General features: G+C 37.1%; 1 protein-coding gene across 1 annotated transcript; it reads left to right on the plus strand.

The window, feature by feature from the left end:
- Positions 1-10826: 10826 nt before the first annotated feature.
- Positions 10827-17409, plus strand: LOC113513453 (uncharacterized). Its single transcript, XM_026897447.3, has 4 exons — positions 10827-11005; positions 13670-13836; positions 15558-15717; positions 16999-17409. The coding sequence occupies exons 2-4, from the start codon at positions 13686-13688 to the stop codon at positions 17267-17269; spliced, it is 582 nt and encodes a 193-aa protein (XP_026753248.2). The 5' UTR covers positions 10827-11005; positions 13670-13685; the 3' UTR covers positions 17270-17409.
- Positions 17410-17737: the final 328 nt, after the last annotated feature.

The following is a 17737-nucleotide window of genomic DNA, read 5'->3' on the forward strand; positions in this document are numbered from 1 at the left end:
GTGGAACTGAAATGACTTGTTGTGACACATATTAACATGTAAGTGATGTCCGGTCGAGTTCTTGTGACTGACACGGCCGCTTGTCCACATCACTTGTGTACTGTCTATTCTAGGATGACATATTTTTCGTATTTAAATTGTCTTATTTAAATAAGATGCGGTAAACATCTAAATATTGTAAACACTTTTGAGTAATGGAAGTCATTTTTTTGTACAAACACATACATACTAATGAAATTGGCAATCATCATTATTACAACTTCAACTTTAGTGCATACGGCCCACCTGATGGTAAGCGGTTACCGTAGCCTATGAACGCCTGCAATACCAGAGGTATTACGCGCGCGCGTTGCCGACCCTGAAGAAACCTCTTTAACCCCCTTTTGAAGAACCCCATGCTGTAGTCTCTTGGAAAAACCTCGACAACCTCATTCCATAACCTGAGTGTTCGTGGGAGAAAACATCTCTGAAACCGCGTTGTACGCGACCATTTAGGCTGTAAGGTAAGAGGATGAATTCCCTATCGATGGCGAGTCGTACGATGATAGAATGTGGCCGCAGGCATCATATTGAATAATTCCTCTGAGCACAATCCGTTGTACAAGCGGTAGAACACGCAGAGTGAGGCAAAATCTCTCCTAAGACTTAAGGATTCGATACCGCCTGCAAGCCTGGGATCACAGTGTACAACAATAGGGTTTAAAATTCCTATTGCTAGCAATTTACCCTATCTGGTCGAGCTCCACGCCATTCCCCATGGAAAATCTTTTTGGTTATTTGTCGTTGAATTCCTCACGATGGATCAACTGACCTGCTTTCATCCTCACGTATATCATATCTCATTGGTGCTCGGAAGCGAGTACTGATAACGCAGGTGGGGGACCATTCAATTTACCCTATTCATTGTCCACTGTTGGACATAGATCTCCTACATATTACGCTTCAGAGTACGATCCTGCGTTGCTTGCATCCAGCGACACCTTGCAATAAATACTCTTGAGATAATCATTCAATTTCCCAAGGAGTAGCCTCACACTATGCCTGTCTGCATGAGATCACCACTAGAGAACCTTTCTTCTCTATTAGTTTTGTGTTGGTTGATTAATTAGTCGGCCCATTGCCAATTCAGTTTGCAGATTCTATGGACTAAGTCAGTCACTCTAATCTTTAAAGAATAAAAATTTAAAGGTAATTTTTTTTTAATTTATTTATTTATTTCAGACAACTTGGGTCCATGTTTGTTTGTTTCAACCGTAAAGCAGTTGTGTCTGCATGGCTGTGTTTCGGTTTGTAGGGTGGGATATGGCGTGAATTTACTAGGTACAGAGGAATAACACCTGAGTCCTCAGGAATGGCAATGGGGGGTATCATGGGCGAAACAGTAAACTCTGTTATGTCCATGGTACTGCTCATGTCTATAGGCGATGGTTACTACTTTCCATCAGGTGGGCCGTCAGCTTGTTTGCCATTCTCAATAGTATAAAAAAAATGTACAATACATATTCATATTTCTCAGTAAGAAATACCACGCCTTATATTATTCGATCAATCAGATCTTTTCTAAACTTGTTGGCGGGTATAAATTAAATTTAAGATTTACGAGAAATATTTGTGGCATCTCTCATTCTCGTTTAAAACAAAAGTTTATTGTTTCAGCTTTACTAATTACCACAATTTGTTTATATTGCATTGTAGTTGTAAATGAGGGAACTTTTTCGTTTATACGACTTTAAGGTTGTTAATGCGCTTTTGGACGGCATTCCGTTCGGCATAAGGTCGAAAATCGATGATGTAAAAGTGGAAGTGAAGTTTGAATGCTGGCTGTTTGTATGTATATTGCCCACATCGTAACTTTGAAATTACACTTATACGACCCTTACAGACCACACCGATGTTGACGACAGGAGCGACTGACACGAATATCTTTTACACTTTCGGTTCTTGTTTTTTTTTCCTGGAACTAGGAAAACATCTATAATGGTTTTATTGGTTTAGTTTTATTATCTCTTTAACAGGGCTCGAACTGAATATTTTTAAACAGTTACGTCAAAGATAAAATATAAGCGACTCGGTAAAATTTATAAATGATAAAATTCCAGCCTTAGATTTTTGTTTGCATGGCTGTGTTTCGGTCTGAAGGGTGGGATGTAGCAGTGAAATTACAGGGTACAGAGGAATACACCTGAGTCCTCAAGAATAGCAACGCATGGGGGATATCATGGGCGAAACAGTATACTCTGTTATGTCCATGGTACTGCTCATGTCTATAGGCGACGGTTCTTAATTATAAGTTGAAACTTAATTATAAGTTGAAACAACAAATTCAACTTATAATTAAGAGAACTCGTAAAGATAATTTATATCTTACATATAATTTCGGATTTTTATTATTTTTAAATAGTTATTTCTTGTGTTTATTATAATATATGAAAAATTAATAGCCAATTGTTGAAATTATGATACTCAATAAATAATAATTAAGAAATAAATGCCATACAATCAATATATATAGCGTAATTCCAAATTAAACGGAGTGTGTACTCTAATAATTGTAGACAATACACTAAAATACATTGTTTTAAAGCATAATAATAAGAACATACTATTTAATAAGCTATTTAGAATATAAATTTAATATAAAACAAAGCCTGGTCGATTCGATAAAGTGGCAGTAATAAATATTAATAGACAATGGACACATGTGCTTAGATCTCGAAGCGGGACCCCATGTGTGCCGGCGGACTGTGGTTGCGAGTGAGAATCGTAGTCACTTTGATATTATGGTGATTGATTACCATACCATTCATTGTATCATCCAACCGCTTGGTAACCTAATACGCATGAGAACTGAGGGTATTGATTTAACATGATGATAACTCATCGCCGGTCACGTTCTGAGTGAGCCGTTGTTTAAAACGACTGAGGGCTTCTAAAAAATATTCTGTCGACCAAGCTCCCTAATAAAGTAGACAAAGGAATTCATTGAACGTCACACTTGACTTGTCTACTTTTCGCGGAGCAAATTAGAATCCAACGTGCCCTTACCTTTTCTCAATTGACTTCAGAAAGAAGGAGGTGATCAATTCGATTGTATTTTTTCTTTGTTTGTTACCTCCTAACTTCATTCGTCAATTGTGAATCGATTTGGAAAATTCGTTTGTTACATGATATATTTACAGTTTGGTCCAATAGAAATTTTAGCAAAATCGATCGAATAGTTTATTTTATAAACAGAAATAACTGGTTTAGCCACAATTAAAGTTACTTTTTTTGTAAAACACAATCTTACATTATTATTGGATGGAAATGGAATAAAAAATGCTGATATTTTAACTGAAAATGAAGTCAAACCAACTGATTTACCATGATGAATTAACTCTGGTTAGTTAATTATACATTAACCCCATTGATTTTCAGATGGACTCTTGAAAGTCTTATGTGATGATAATGGAATGGCAACCTCTACTGTGGTATCGGTATACGCTTGCGTGAAGCAATACGCCTACATTGCTTTACTTAATGAAATCTCAGGTTTGATTCCTGATCAGATCAATTTAGGAAACTAACCTCTCTACAGATATTGGCTCGAGTCTGTGTATTCTGGATTGTGCCTCCAGATATCCGTTGCCTGGTTCCTCGTAACCTTGTGTTCTACAAGCTTGAAGACCTATCTGTTGACGTGATTATCTACCACTTAATATTCCTTTCATATGTGACAGTAACGCCCTTTAATTATGAACGGTATTGACTTTTACTTCAAATTTATTGTCTTCTTATTTATGACATTTTGTTTAAACGACGGCTTTATCGTAAATGTGCAATAATATATTTCACTTTAATGCCTGTTAACACGCTGTTAATAAGTAACAGATAAGTGACTTAAAAAGGTGAAAATGTTAAGACCATTACGTTCGGGTCCACTTGCATTATTTCGTTTCTTTATTTCACTTATCAATTTTGTCGGGGGGGTTAAAGAGGTCATTTTATGCGAGTCGTAATATTGTAATAATATTAAGTGCCACACAATCAAAACACCAAAGCATCTCAGAACACCAGCCAAAAGAACCTGTTTTTGTTTTATACAACTTAGAATGGCAAACAAGCTGACGGCCCACCTGATGGAAAGGGGTAACCGTCGCCTATAGACATTAGCAGTACCATGGACATAACAGAGTATACTGTTTCGCCCATAATACCTCCCATGCGTTGCCATTCCTGAGAACTCAGGTGTTATTCCTCTGTACCCAGTAAATTCACGCCATATCCCACCGTTCAAACCGAAACACAGTCATGCAAACACAACTGCTTCACGGTTGAATCACGAATTGGACAGAGGTACCCAAACAATCGACTTTTGTACAAAGTCTCCCTCTGGTATATACCTGACAAAAATCTTGGCATTTCTTTTCTTTAAATCAGTTTATTAAATCGTATAATACTGCACCAATACTTTAAATTATTTATCAGAGCATCGAGTTATCGCAAACGCGACAACTTTTTGTCAGCTAACTGTAATTTTTTTTATCAGTATTCTATATGCTCATGTAAGTATAAAATATATTTTGACATATTATTTAATAAATGAATGTTTACGCATTAAAAAGATGCATAAATTATAAGACAAAATAAATATAGAAGTTACAAAGGAATCACTCATAACTATTTATCATGCAAAATTGTATGAATTAGTTGACCCGGTTTTCTCGAAGCATTTCTATCTATATAATCTAAGGCTGCAACTTAACTTTTCCTTTGCCATGCCTGGCCTTCCCGAGCCTTGCTTTATCTTGTAATAACTTTTTGATCATCGGAAAGCCACTGAGAAAAATAAGGCTTCTATGTAATATATAAATTTGGCTTCCAATTGGCTTTTAAAAGGAACTTTCAGGAGTTCTCAATTGGACAACGTTTTTATGTAATTTTATTACACATTTTTTGATATTCAACGCAAAGAGATAAAATGTAAGGAAGAATTTTTAAAGATACCTTTAATGTAAAACGCTTCAGAATCGACTACAATAACTTGTTACGTAACATATTGCCACTCTTGAGGACTATGCTGTCACGCTTCCTAATACTTCCTAACTCGTAATTTCACTGGTAGACACTTCAAATCGAATCACAGGATACTTCACGGCACACACAAGTAGAACAATGAGTACCTACTCAACCAAAAGATTTTGTACAAAATCTTTCTCTGATACAGTATTTTTTTTTTGATGGGTGAAAATGGAATGGTAACCCCGCTTGCGCTAACGGGATACGCTGGCGGAGCACCAGTGAAGGGTGATAGATGAGAATGAAAACAGGCCAGTTAGCCCATCATGATGAATTTATCAGGAATTAACCATAATAGTTTCCAGGGGGAACCGCGAGGAAGTCAACTTGGTTGGGCATATTGCGAACAATGGGATTCTCAGTCTCCATTACTAACAATCGCTTTCCCCCCAATATAGTACTATTACATTTGTAAGATAAAAAATAAGTTAATATACTTTAATTAGATTCATAAATAATCTACAAACGGAGCACAGCAACAAACAGCGCAGTGTGCATGTCATGGTATAGTGCTTGGTCAAGGCGGTGACCTCACCTTGGTGGGTGGCAACTGACTCTCTACTGTAAACAGCTTATTAGGTATTGATGTTAGGTCTATTGCTGTACTTGACCGGGCCACTTGTGAACTTTTAAATAGACAATTACATAAAAGAACATAATTGCCATCAGCGCAATCAGCACCTGTATTTGCAAGGAGTATTTCGGTTTGAGGTATATATTTTTTTTATACAACTTAGAATGACAAACAAGCTGACGGCCCACCTGATGGAAAGTGGTAACCGTCGCCTATAGACATGAGCAGTACCATGGGCATAACAGAGGGCTCTTTCGCCCATGATACCCCCCATACGTTGCCATTCCTGAGAACTCAGGTGTTATTCCTCTGTACCCTGTAAATTCACTGCCATATATCCCACCCCTCAAACCGAAACACAGCCATGCAAACACAACTGCTTCACGGTTGAATGGTATATAATATAACATAACAAAACTGTAACTAAACGATGTCTGTACGTGGGAAATATTTAAGAAAAGTTGATATTAGGAGTCATAAAAGGATAGAAGCAATAGAAGCCAAAATAATATATTTTTTTTAATTTTGTCTGTGAGACCGTTCATTTATTCTGGCATCACGCAAAAACTACTGTACCAAATTAAATACGGTTTTCACAATTGTTTCCTTGAAGGTAAACTAAAAATCTACTTCACTGATTCTCCTACTTCGTGAAATCCACGATTACGAAGTAACGAGCAAGAAACTAATATGATCATAACAGTAATCTCCCAGAGGGAGACTTTGTACATAAGTCGATTGCTTGAGTACCTCAATCCCATTCGTGTTTCTACCGTGAAGTAGTTGTGTTTGCATGGCTGTATTTCGGTTTGAGGGGTGGGATATGGCGTGAATTTACAGGATACAGAGAAATAACATCTGAGTTCTCAGGAATGGCAACGCATGGGCGTTATCATGGGCGAAACAGTATACTCTGTTACGTCCATAGTACTGTTTATGTCTATAGGCAACGGTTACCACTTTCTATCAGGTGGGCCGTCAGTTTGTTTGAAATTCTACCATAAGTTGTATAAAAAAAAACACTATTACACTAATTGATTTATCCTCAAGCTAAGATACCCAGAATCTCTAGATCCGAACCAATTCAGAAAAGTTTATTTTCTAAATAGGCACGCCTTGAATTGAATCTGGATACTCTACGCAAAGAAAAATATCCAGCAATGTGCCACGGTGGTATATAAAACTAAGAATTAATCCATTATATTGAATATACTAGGAAATTTCGTAACTCAAACATTCAAAAGTTAGTACTGAAGATTCCAAATTATTTCACGTTTTTCAATTCCTCTTTTTTGGCGAAAATGTTTAGTTTCGCCGGTAGAACACACCTTGTGTTGATGATACTATCAACTTTGATTTTGATATTAAAATTACAGGGTACGGAATCTTAGTACACCTTACAAGGTTTAAATGCTCAGGAATGGAAACGCATGAGGGTTAGGAGTACCATGGGCATAAACTGCATTCTGTAACATCGATTATACTGTTAACAACGATTATGCTGTTTATATCTTGTTTGCCATTTCTTGTTGCATAAAAAACGACAGTCGCCTATTTTAGCAAAATAACAAAACAGTACACTGAAATAATGTTATGTATTACAGAATTACGATGTCAGCTGGACCGGTCTCCACGTAGCGAACAAAAAGCTACGTCAATATAAATACCATACCTAAAGTTTACCCAACGGGGTTGACTGCACAGCCACTGAGTTCACCAACTTCAAAGTAAACGGAATCTTCTCTCCCGGAATTAAGATCTGAAATAATAAATAACTTACCAAAGATCCACCTCGAGATCCACTCGGCACAAGAGCACACATTATGAATTATCAACCTTACGTCTTGGCAATAGGATCTTCTGAGCTCGCACGACCAAGTTTGTCCATTCTTCCAGTGAAGTTATTGTAACTCATTTGATATGGCAAAACGGGTATTGTGCTGTCGGCAATAAGTTCGAAGGACATTAACGACATCTTGTGGGGACTAAACGTTCGTTTTCAGTTATCCTCTAATTTCCGTCCCAAAAGGGATTCGGGAATTATTTATAGATTGTGGAAGATATTAATGTCGTGTATGAATTATGTCTATTACCTGGTACAACTCATTGAACATAGAAATTGTAGCGCCCCAAATAGAAATTGGCTGATGATAAAATAATGGAAACGATTCTTAATGCTATCTCTGCATTATTCTTGCAGCGATGAAGATTTCTTATTTAACTTTTTATACAACTTAGAATGGCAAACAAGCTGACGACCCACCTTATGGAAAGAGATAACCGTCGCCTATAGTCTTGAGCAATACCAAGGACATAACAGAGTATACTGTTTCGTCTATGATAGTCCCCATGCGTTGCCACTCCTGACTCTTTGTACCTTATAAAGTCACTACCATATCCCATCCTTTAAACCGAAACACAGCCATGTAAACACAATTGCTTCACGGTAGAAACACGAATGGAACAGAAATGCCCAAGCAAACCAATTTTGTACAAAATCTCCCTCTGAACTTGCGAATTGTTTCGGTATATTTAACTATACGGTTATTACTGTTATCATAAAAAATACGGGGACATATTTTATTAACCGACTTCAATAGTGACAATATTTTAATACTATTTAGTTGTATTTCTTTTTACGTTGTTCAAGGGACATCAAAATCACTCTTTTTAGAGCATTTTATACGTCCTTTTACAAGAGAAGTCTGTGGGCTTTTTATACTCAGAGACAGTACAGCGCCCTACGAGTCCAATATGCGTTTAGGGTACTGTTTGGGGCTGTCCCGGTTTTGTAGTGCATCGGAAATGTTCGCCGAGGCACGTGTTGATTGTTTCTACGCTACTACGCGAAAGCGGTGCACCTCTCTGATGCGTAGGGTCCGGGACATCCTGAGGGTGTTTGCAGACCGTCCAGACTGCCAGTATTTGAATCGTTGCAGAATGATTCACATGCTGGCTAATGTACAAAAAAAGTAGGTTAAGTTAATGTTATTTATTATACGGTGTCAAAATTTGATTTAATAATTTATATCTGGTACAAGCTAATATTGCTAAAATTTTGTGTATTAAAATCCCTGGTTGCCTTGATTAAAGAATTTATTTATTATATTATTATTATATTTACAGATTGGTCACATGAGAATTGTATCGAAGTGAGATCGGTAGTTTAGTTTTTGAATCAAAATCACAGGTTTTGCCGCATCGGAAGTCGCTTCTATTTTTGTGTCTTGTCTACAAAAAGCGACGTTTGTGGAACACAATCTTAATTAATAAATCACACAGCGAGGTCGATCCGAGGCGCTATTTCTCCCAAACTATTCAGAAATAGTTTAAGAGAATAAATAGGCTTAGAAGTCTAAATAGACTAATAGTCTAATAGAATAAATAGTCTATTTTGATTCGATAATTCGGCCCATTACTGTTTCGTGAACTATCATAAAGTAAATTTATCATAATTCTGACTATATGAAAAATTATTCACATCGGTTCTTAGAAATTTTATTGATAGGGCACTATCAAATTATTTCAAACAATCTTCAGGACTTCAATTTAATTAAATTTACTTATTGCATTCTACAATATTATTGTGAAAGACGTTAATAATTAATAAAGTATATTGTAGACCCAGCAATTAGAAGCAAGGAGGGGGTCATTTTTAAAAAAAAATATATAAGTATTTCTTCTGATTGAAATATCAATATTGATACTTTAATTTCAGAGATTATTATCACATCAGCCATTATTTGACCACTATTGAATATAGACCTGCAAAGGGTTTTTTTTTATGGGTGAAAATGGTATGGTAACCCCGCCTGCGCTAACGGGATACGCTGGCGGAGCACCAGTGAAGGGTGATAGATGAGAATGAAAACAGGCCAGTTGGCCCATCATGATGAATTCATCAGGAATTAACCATGATAGTTTCCAGGGAGAACCGCGAGGAGGTCGACCTGGTTGGGTATATTGCTAGCAATGGGATTCTCAGTCTACGTTACAACAACAATCCCTTTCCCCCCCTACACAGGGATTGTCCTACAGTCTTGGTCCGTACGCGGTCGCCACTCAAGAAATTTTCTTCCCCATATATTCTATGCAGGGACCACACGGTAGTACTACTGTCTACTGGAAAAAACTATTAAAACATTGTTTATAATATTAAATAACAAGTTTTTAAACTTAAAAGTTATAATTTTAAAACCCATATGACAGCGGTTACGGCGTGCGATCGACGCGAGCTCGCATCGACGCCTACCAGTCTGATCAGTAGTTGGCCATAGAATTATCATGCTGCAGATAGGTATTATGCTACATGGTACCTATTAGCTATATGGTCCACAAGGTGGGTGTCATAAGAGTCAACTAAGAGAACTAAATGGTTGAAAGTTAAGCAGCAGCGTCCCTCTTGAAATATCAACTATGTCTAAATGCAGTTATCAGCCTGCCTGCCAAGTGTGGCAACTATTATTAATACCCTCCTTATGGGGAAGGCTTATGTCCGGCAATGGACAGTTAATGGCTGGAATAACAATTCCAAGTTTATCATTAGGCCATAAGATCCAATATTACTATCAATTTAATTGACAAGTTGATCTTCACGCGGTTTCCTCTAGTAATCATCGTGATTTGTTCATATTGAATCGTTTCGAGAAACTACGATAATACATACGAAATATTTTTTTTTTTACAACACAGGGGGCAAACGGTCATGCGGCTCACCTGATGGTAAGTGACTACCGCCGCCCATAATCACCCACAACACCAGCGGCATTGCAGGTGTGCTGCCGGCCTTTTAAGAATGCCACTATAATTAAATTTAGAAAAAGCACTACAGAGGAATAACGCTTGAGTCCTCAGGAATGGCAACGCATGGGGGGTATCATGGACGAAACAGTATACTCTGTTATGTCCATGGTACCGCTCATGTCTATAGGCGACGGTTACCACTTTCCATCAGGTGGGCCGTCAGCTTGTTTGCCATTATAAGTTGTATATAAAAAAAAGCTACAAAAATTTGAGAAGCATATTTCAAAAGTAATAAATATGTTTTCAAACCTCATCCATAATGTGCCTACTTACCCATCTGTTATATTTGTACACCGCCTCATCTATGTTAAGCCACGGCGCCCACTGAGCGCGATGTGCGATACAGCTATCACGGCGCGGAGCGGCAACGTCGCGTTCAATACATCGCTTCGTCTCGCTCAGTATCGCTTGCGCGTCGCTGCGAGGGGCCCGCGTCGGCCGCCCCTTCCAATTTGGTTAACAAAAAAACTTCACAATCTGTTATTTCTTTAACCTGTGATTAAAGCGGTCGTGATAATGAATTTATACCGTAGAAAAATAGTCAAAGAATAAGTGATAAAACGCCTTCATGTAAGTATCATATTTAGCTGTTTTTTGTATGTTGGTATGTATTTTATTATATTATTAGGTTGGTAGTGTTGGTACCAACATAATAAAATTAACTTGATGTAAGTATTTTACTGTTTACTGTACGTAGGTATGTATTTTATTATATTATTAGGTTGGTAGTGTTGGTACCAACATAATAAAATTAACTTGATGTAAGTATTTTACTGTTTACTGTACGTAGGTATGTATTTTATTATATTATTAGGTTGGTAGTGTTGGTACCAACATAATAAAATTAACTTGATGTAAGTATTTTACTGTTTACTGTACGTAGGTATGTATTTTATTATATTATTAGGTTGGTAGTGTTGGTACCAACATAATAAAATTAACTTGATGTAAGTATTTTACTGTTTACTGTACGTAGGTATGTATTTTATTATATTATTAGGTTGGTAGTGTTGGTACCAACATAATAAAATTATTTACTTCGCTTTGAAAGTAAGTTAGCTCAGAACACGAAACGAATTTGTTTCTTTATTCTAAGTAAGTAAGCTTTGTCGTGTAATGGAGAAAAGTGTAATTACTAAAAAGTATTATGGGGTAAGGAACCCACATGTTTTTTTTTTTAATGGATGACAATGGAATGGTAACTCCGCCTGCGCTATCGGTATACCGGCCCGTCCCGGCGTCGCACAGATGGACATTTTTACAATTTAAAAAGTTTAGGCTGCACGCGCGACGGAAGCTTAAAAATGGAGAATAGTTTTTGTTTCTATAACAAACATACAGACAGACAGACAAAAATTTTACTGATTGCATTTTTGGCATCAGTATCGATCACTAATCACCCGCTGATAGTTATTTTGGAAATATATTTCATGTACAGAATTGACCTCTCTACAGATTTATTATACGTATAGATTATGTAAGATGTCGCTAATTACTGTGTAAAGCCTTTATTTTAGAATTTTTTTTTTTATTATTTTGTACGGAATGGATTTCGAAAATAAAGTATTGTATTCCGAATAAAGGGCCTTCTTAATGGGTAAGTATACGCCACCAATAATGGATGTTAGATGAGAATGAAAAGGCAGGTCAGTTTTTTTTTTTTTGATGGGTGAAAATGATTTGGTAGCCCCGCCTGCGCTAACGGGATACGCTAGCGGAGCACCAGTGAAGGGTGATAGATGAGAATGAAAACAGGCCAGTTAGCCCATCATGATGAATTCATCAGGAAATGGTTATTTCCTATATATATCCTGATAGTTTCCAGGGAGAACCGCGAGGAGGTCGACCTGGTTGGATATATTGCTAGCAATGGGAGACTCCATTACTAACAATCCCTTTCCCCCCAAGGCAGGTCAGTTAGCCCATCGTAGGTGATTTGGAATTCAGTATGATGGCTTTTGAGTTTCATTGATTTGAAAGATCGACCTAACAAGGTATATTGCTAGCAATGGGGCTTGTAGTCCCCATATTAACAAATTCATTATCGTAATAAATAAATTACTCGAATAAGATTAAATTATTACCATTTTCAAACAAATTATGCACTATTTTATAAACTTTTATTATAATTAAGGTTTCACAGAAAAATTTCACAATTTTTGATTAAAAACTAACCTGCTGACCCGAAGTTCATAAAGATTTTATGGTACCAGTCTGGAAGTACATCCTTTCACATTATAAAAGAATTTTCGAAATCAGTTTACAGAGTTATTAGAAAAAAAAACAAAAAAAATATACAACCGAATTGGGAACCTCTTCGTTTTTAAGTCGGTTGAAATATCGCATACTTTTTATAGAAAAAAACTTCAAGGGTATATTTTTAAACAGACTTCGGTTTTAGTTAAAGTATGGAAATATTGTATGATCCCGGCATAGAATGGACCACCCCTTCCTTTCCCGTGGGTGTCGAAAGAGTCGACTAAGGGAACTTAAGGTTCAGGAATGGACAGCAGCGTCCCTCTCAATAATTCACCAAACCCTAACTGCAGTTGCCAACCCGCCTGCCAAACATAGCAACTACTGGCAAAACCCCCTTTATGGGGGAGGCTTATGATCAGCAGTAAACCGTTAACGACTGATATGATGGTAATGAGGTTATTTTTTTTATACAACTTAGAATGGCAAACAAGTTGACGGCCCACCTGATGGAAAGTGGTAACCGTCGCCTATAGACACGAGCAGTACCATGGACATAACAGAGTATATTGTTTCGCCCATGATACCCCTCATACGTTACCATTCCTGAGGACTCAGGTGTTATTCCTGTGTACCCAGTAAATTCACGCCATATCCCACCCTTCAAACCGAAACACAGCCATGCAAACACAACTGCTTCACGGTTAAAAAACGAATGAGACAGAGGTACCCAAGCAATCGACTTTTGTACAAAGTCTCCCTCTGGTCTGTCTGTCTTTATTGTATTGGAAATTGGATAATGTGTTACCAATCATAAGTTGTACAAAGTATTCAAGTAAATGATAAATCAGTTTCAAATATTAATCACATATTTCAATATCACCAACTGTCCACTGTAAAACATAGGCCTCTTCCATAATAGGGGTTTCTCAGTAGTTGCCACGCTTGGCAAACCTATTGGCAACCACAGTGATCACCTATTTATTTAAATTCATCCGTAATTAACGCGTCCTTCTATATTTAATTATCATATTTTAGCGTGCCCCAATAAGTAATGGAATTGAATAGCAGACAATGCAGGGAAAAACTTATCGACGAGGTGAAGAAGTACCCGGTGCTGTACGACACGAGGCACGAGAGCCACCGCGACATCGACGTGCGCGACCAGTGCTGGCACGAGATATCCGAACGACTCGGCACCAATAGTTAGTGACTCTACTATCCAACGTTATTTAAATTCAAATTCAAACCACCAGAGGGAGACTTTGTACAAAAGTCGCTTGGATACCTCTCTCCCATTCGTGTTTCAACCGTGAAGCAGTTGTATTTGCATGGCTGTGTTTCGGTTTAAAGGGTGGGATATGGCGTGAATTTACTGGGTACAGAGGAATAACACCTGAGTCCTCAGGAATGGCAACGCATGGGGGGTATCATGGGCGAAACAGTATACTATGTTATGTGCATGGTACTGCTCATGTCTATAGGCGACGGTTACCACTTTCCATCAGGTGGACCGTCAGCTTGTTTGCCATTCTAAGTTGTATAGAAAAAAAACCATTATTAATCAAACAGACTTGTTTACAAGCACTTATAATTTACTGCAGGGTTCGGAAAGTTGTTATCTTTTGTGAAAAGCCCGCAAGAAACTCAACAGTTACTCTTTTAAATCTCTGTTAACATATACATATATTATAAGTATACGTATATTTATTTAACTGGTCATTAAAAAGTTCGTGCATGATCGACTAATACCATGCGCACTTGTCATTCGTATTATAGGCTATTATGTTTTAAAATTAAAATCATAGATCTACTTATGAACAGGTTATGGGCCCAGCACGCTTTCTTATATAACAAAAAAATTACAGCGCACCAAATATAAAGTGGTAACCCTCACCTATAGACATAAACAATACCATGTACATTACAAAACACCCTGTGATGTCCATATATATCCCTTATTAGTTTCCATTTCTAAGGACGTTCTTCTTGGAATCAAAACTCAGCAATGGAAACGGCAGACTTGCCAGGTACTATTTTACTCAAATGTGCAATTCTTTTTCTATAAGTCGATATGATGTCATTAATTTTTGTCCAACCATAAACTTGTTTCGATTTTCACTACATCATAAATTGAGCATCGAAAAACAAAAAGGCCCTCCACTCACACTTCCCTTATCTTCCTTATGTTTTATTACCTTTATTGGTGTACTTTGTGGTATTTATACACAGCTGTGGGATTTACAAGTTGCCAAAACTGTTAAAAATATTACGCAAATTGCACCAAACCCATTTAACTTTTCCCCAAATATCTCGAGGAATTTCTTTTATCTAGAATTTCGCGAACACGAAAAAATTTTAATCAAAATTGCGAAAGAAAATACTCAATATGGCAACGTCGCTTGACCGCAAAAATGCAGAGGACGATGCGACGATAAATTATGTTTATTGTTTTTTTTCATTCATTCATTTCAGCCATCATCCGTCCACTGCTGGACTTAAGCCTCCCCCACAGATTGCCATAAAGAACGGTCCTGAGCTACCTGCATCCACTGACTCCCTGCAACGCATTACAGGTCTTCTTACACTGCATTTACCCGTACGTGGTCGCTCAAGAACCTTTCTTCCACATCGGTTGTCGGTTTTTCGAGCTATGTGACCAGCCCATTGCCACTTCAGCTTGCTTATCCTTTGGGCTATGTCGGTTATTTTGGTTCTTTTACTGATATCCTCATTTCGGATTCTATCACGCAAAGAGAGTCCGAGCATAGCCCTCTCCATTGCCCGTTGAGTAACTTTTATTGTTTATGTCGATAAATATGTTAAGTGCCCAGTGTGGTCAAGTATCCATCCGCTTCTTAAATTCAATATAAATCAACATATTTACTTTTGGAGCTTCTAAATCTATTTTATGTTTCCTATTCAGGTGAGATCCTAAAACGGGAATGGAAAATCTTAAGAGATTCCATGCGGCAAGCTCTGAAGCGGTCCAAGAAAGGCGCCACGACTAAATCGGGTACTCCGTGCAAGAAGTGGCGGTTCGAGAGTAGAATGTCATATTTATTACCTTACATGACCGTCAGACGGTAAGTCCTAATACATTACGGAATAAATACGCTTTTTTTTATATAAACTTGTTTTAAAGGTTCTTGAATACTAATTTTGTACGTTTTTACCGTTCAGTTCTAGCCAAAAAATTCGGCTGATACTCTTTTGAAACGAAAGTAGAATTTTCTAAGTTTATAAATATTATATAATACATTAAATAGCATAAAAACATGAAGAACAATAGAGAAGAAAGAAAAAACTTAATAAAATAAACCATTTAGGAAGAAACTGCTCTATGTAAATATCACGTGTTTTCTCGCTTCTAAAAAAAAGTCCCATCCATATGGTTCCAGTTATTTCTGTGTTTTATTAAATACACACTAGATACCTTCAGATACTGGTATAATAAAAAAAAAAACAAACCGGAATTTTGCTTCAAACTAATTTTAGTAGGCCATATAACTAAAGATGAAAGATTTTCCATCGTCATACATAGATTGCGTCGCCATATAAAGACGCCACGCTTCACGACTATGAAATCCTCTAATCCCCATTTTTCTCTCAAAAGAAGCCTCCAGTCACTGCAAGGTATTTGCAATTTTACACAAGAGAGCGCGTGCAATAAATTATTTTTGCTCCACTGCCTTGATTGTGGCGGTGAATTGACGAGTTTGACGTCAAGGTGGGCCGTCTCCCGCTGAAAGACGAGGTTCATTGACTTGTGTACTTGTACACTGGGTACAAATATTTTTATCTACAATGTGGGTATCTATAAAATCTTCTATATTACGATAAGGACGATTCAGGTCTTGCTCCAATTTTTGTATTGTTTGTTTTAAGTATGTAGTTGCAGGTGGATTAATATCACATGTTTTGTGATATAACAACGCATAATAGTCTATGTAACATTTATATCTACAAACGACCGTTACCTATTTGCTATACAGTATGCCTTACAGTATCCCTAGGATTTAAACTTTGAATTATTTATATATAAAAAAAATCATGTAAGGGCTACAAAAGGGTAGTCAGGAGCATGTGTCAACTATTGCCATTATGGTGAACAAGCATTCGACATGCCCACATCTCGCCGAGCATATTAGACTCCAATGCGACGGAAACGAACTCACTGCCAATACTTCTTTTTTTATTATTTTGGCATGCTATTGATGTTTCCCATTACCAGAGTTGAAACATAAAACTTTTGGTATCGGCCAGATTCGACCCTATGACCTTTGGCGTCCGCAGCTCGGAGTAATATACACTCTCATGTCTATAAATAACTAATAGTTTTTTATTAAGAAATTTACCATTTGCAGGAACCAGAGACACATAAGAGATGACATTAAAGTAGTAGAAACAGAAGTACAGTCAGACCAAGAATCAGAAATATGGGACCCAGGGAACCCAACCACTGACCAGGATTCCCTAGATTTGTTCTTCGCCAGCGTATGCCAGAGTACGAAGAGACTGCCACGGAAGTTACAGTATCAGGTTAAGAAACAAGTACTGGACGTGCTTCTAAAAGTGGAAGAAGAATTTGAGAGTGGACAAAGTGATACAAAAACTGAAGTCAACAAGAACTTTTAGTGTAATGAAGTGAAAAACCTGCACATCACAATGTGTATTATATATTTGAAAATTATCGGGGACTGTAAACATTCTAAAATATGTAAGATATTCCTTTGATTATTAGAATATAATATTTTTCAAATATAATGTTTAAGTTATGTGCCTTTAATGACTTCATCAAATTATCATGATATTTCCTCAAACCATTAATTAGAGTCAGCAGCATTATATTTTTGCTTACCTTTCTGATCGGACTCGATCGTCTCGTTTGTCACACCTCAAACACATATCGTTTTCTTACAGTCCATCCATTTTTTTTCTGACCAATTCCCCTTCGTACTAAGGACGCTAGAAATATACTGAATAAAGATTCCCGAATGGGCTCTAAACTAGTCGAGCATTCTCGACTAGAATACACGTTGTCTGCAATTAATCTTACAGTTAAAATATACCGACTGAAGTAATATACAAAAAAATAAGCGATTT

This window comes from Galleria mellonella, unplaced genomic scaffold, assembly GCF_026898425.1.
Source record: "Galleria mellonella isolate WM207_F2 unplaced genomic scaffold, CSIRO_AGI_GalMel_v1 utg266, whole genome shotgun sequence".
Classification (NCBI taxonomy): domain Eukaryota; kingdom Metazoa; phylum Arthropoda; class Insecta; order Lepidoptera; family Pyralidae; genus Galleria; species Galleria mellonella.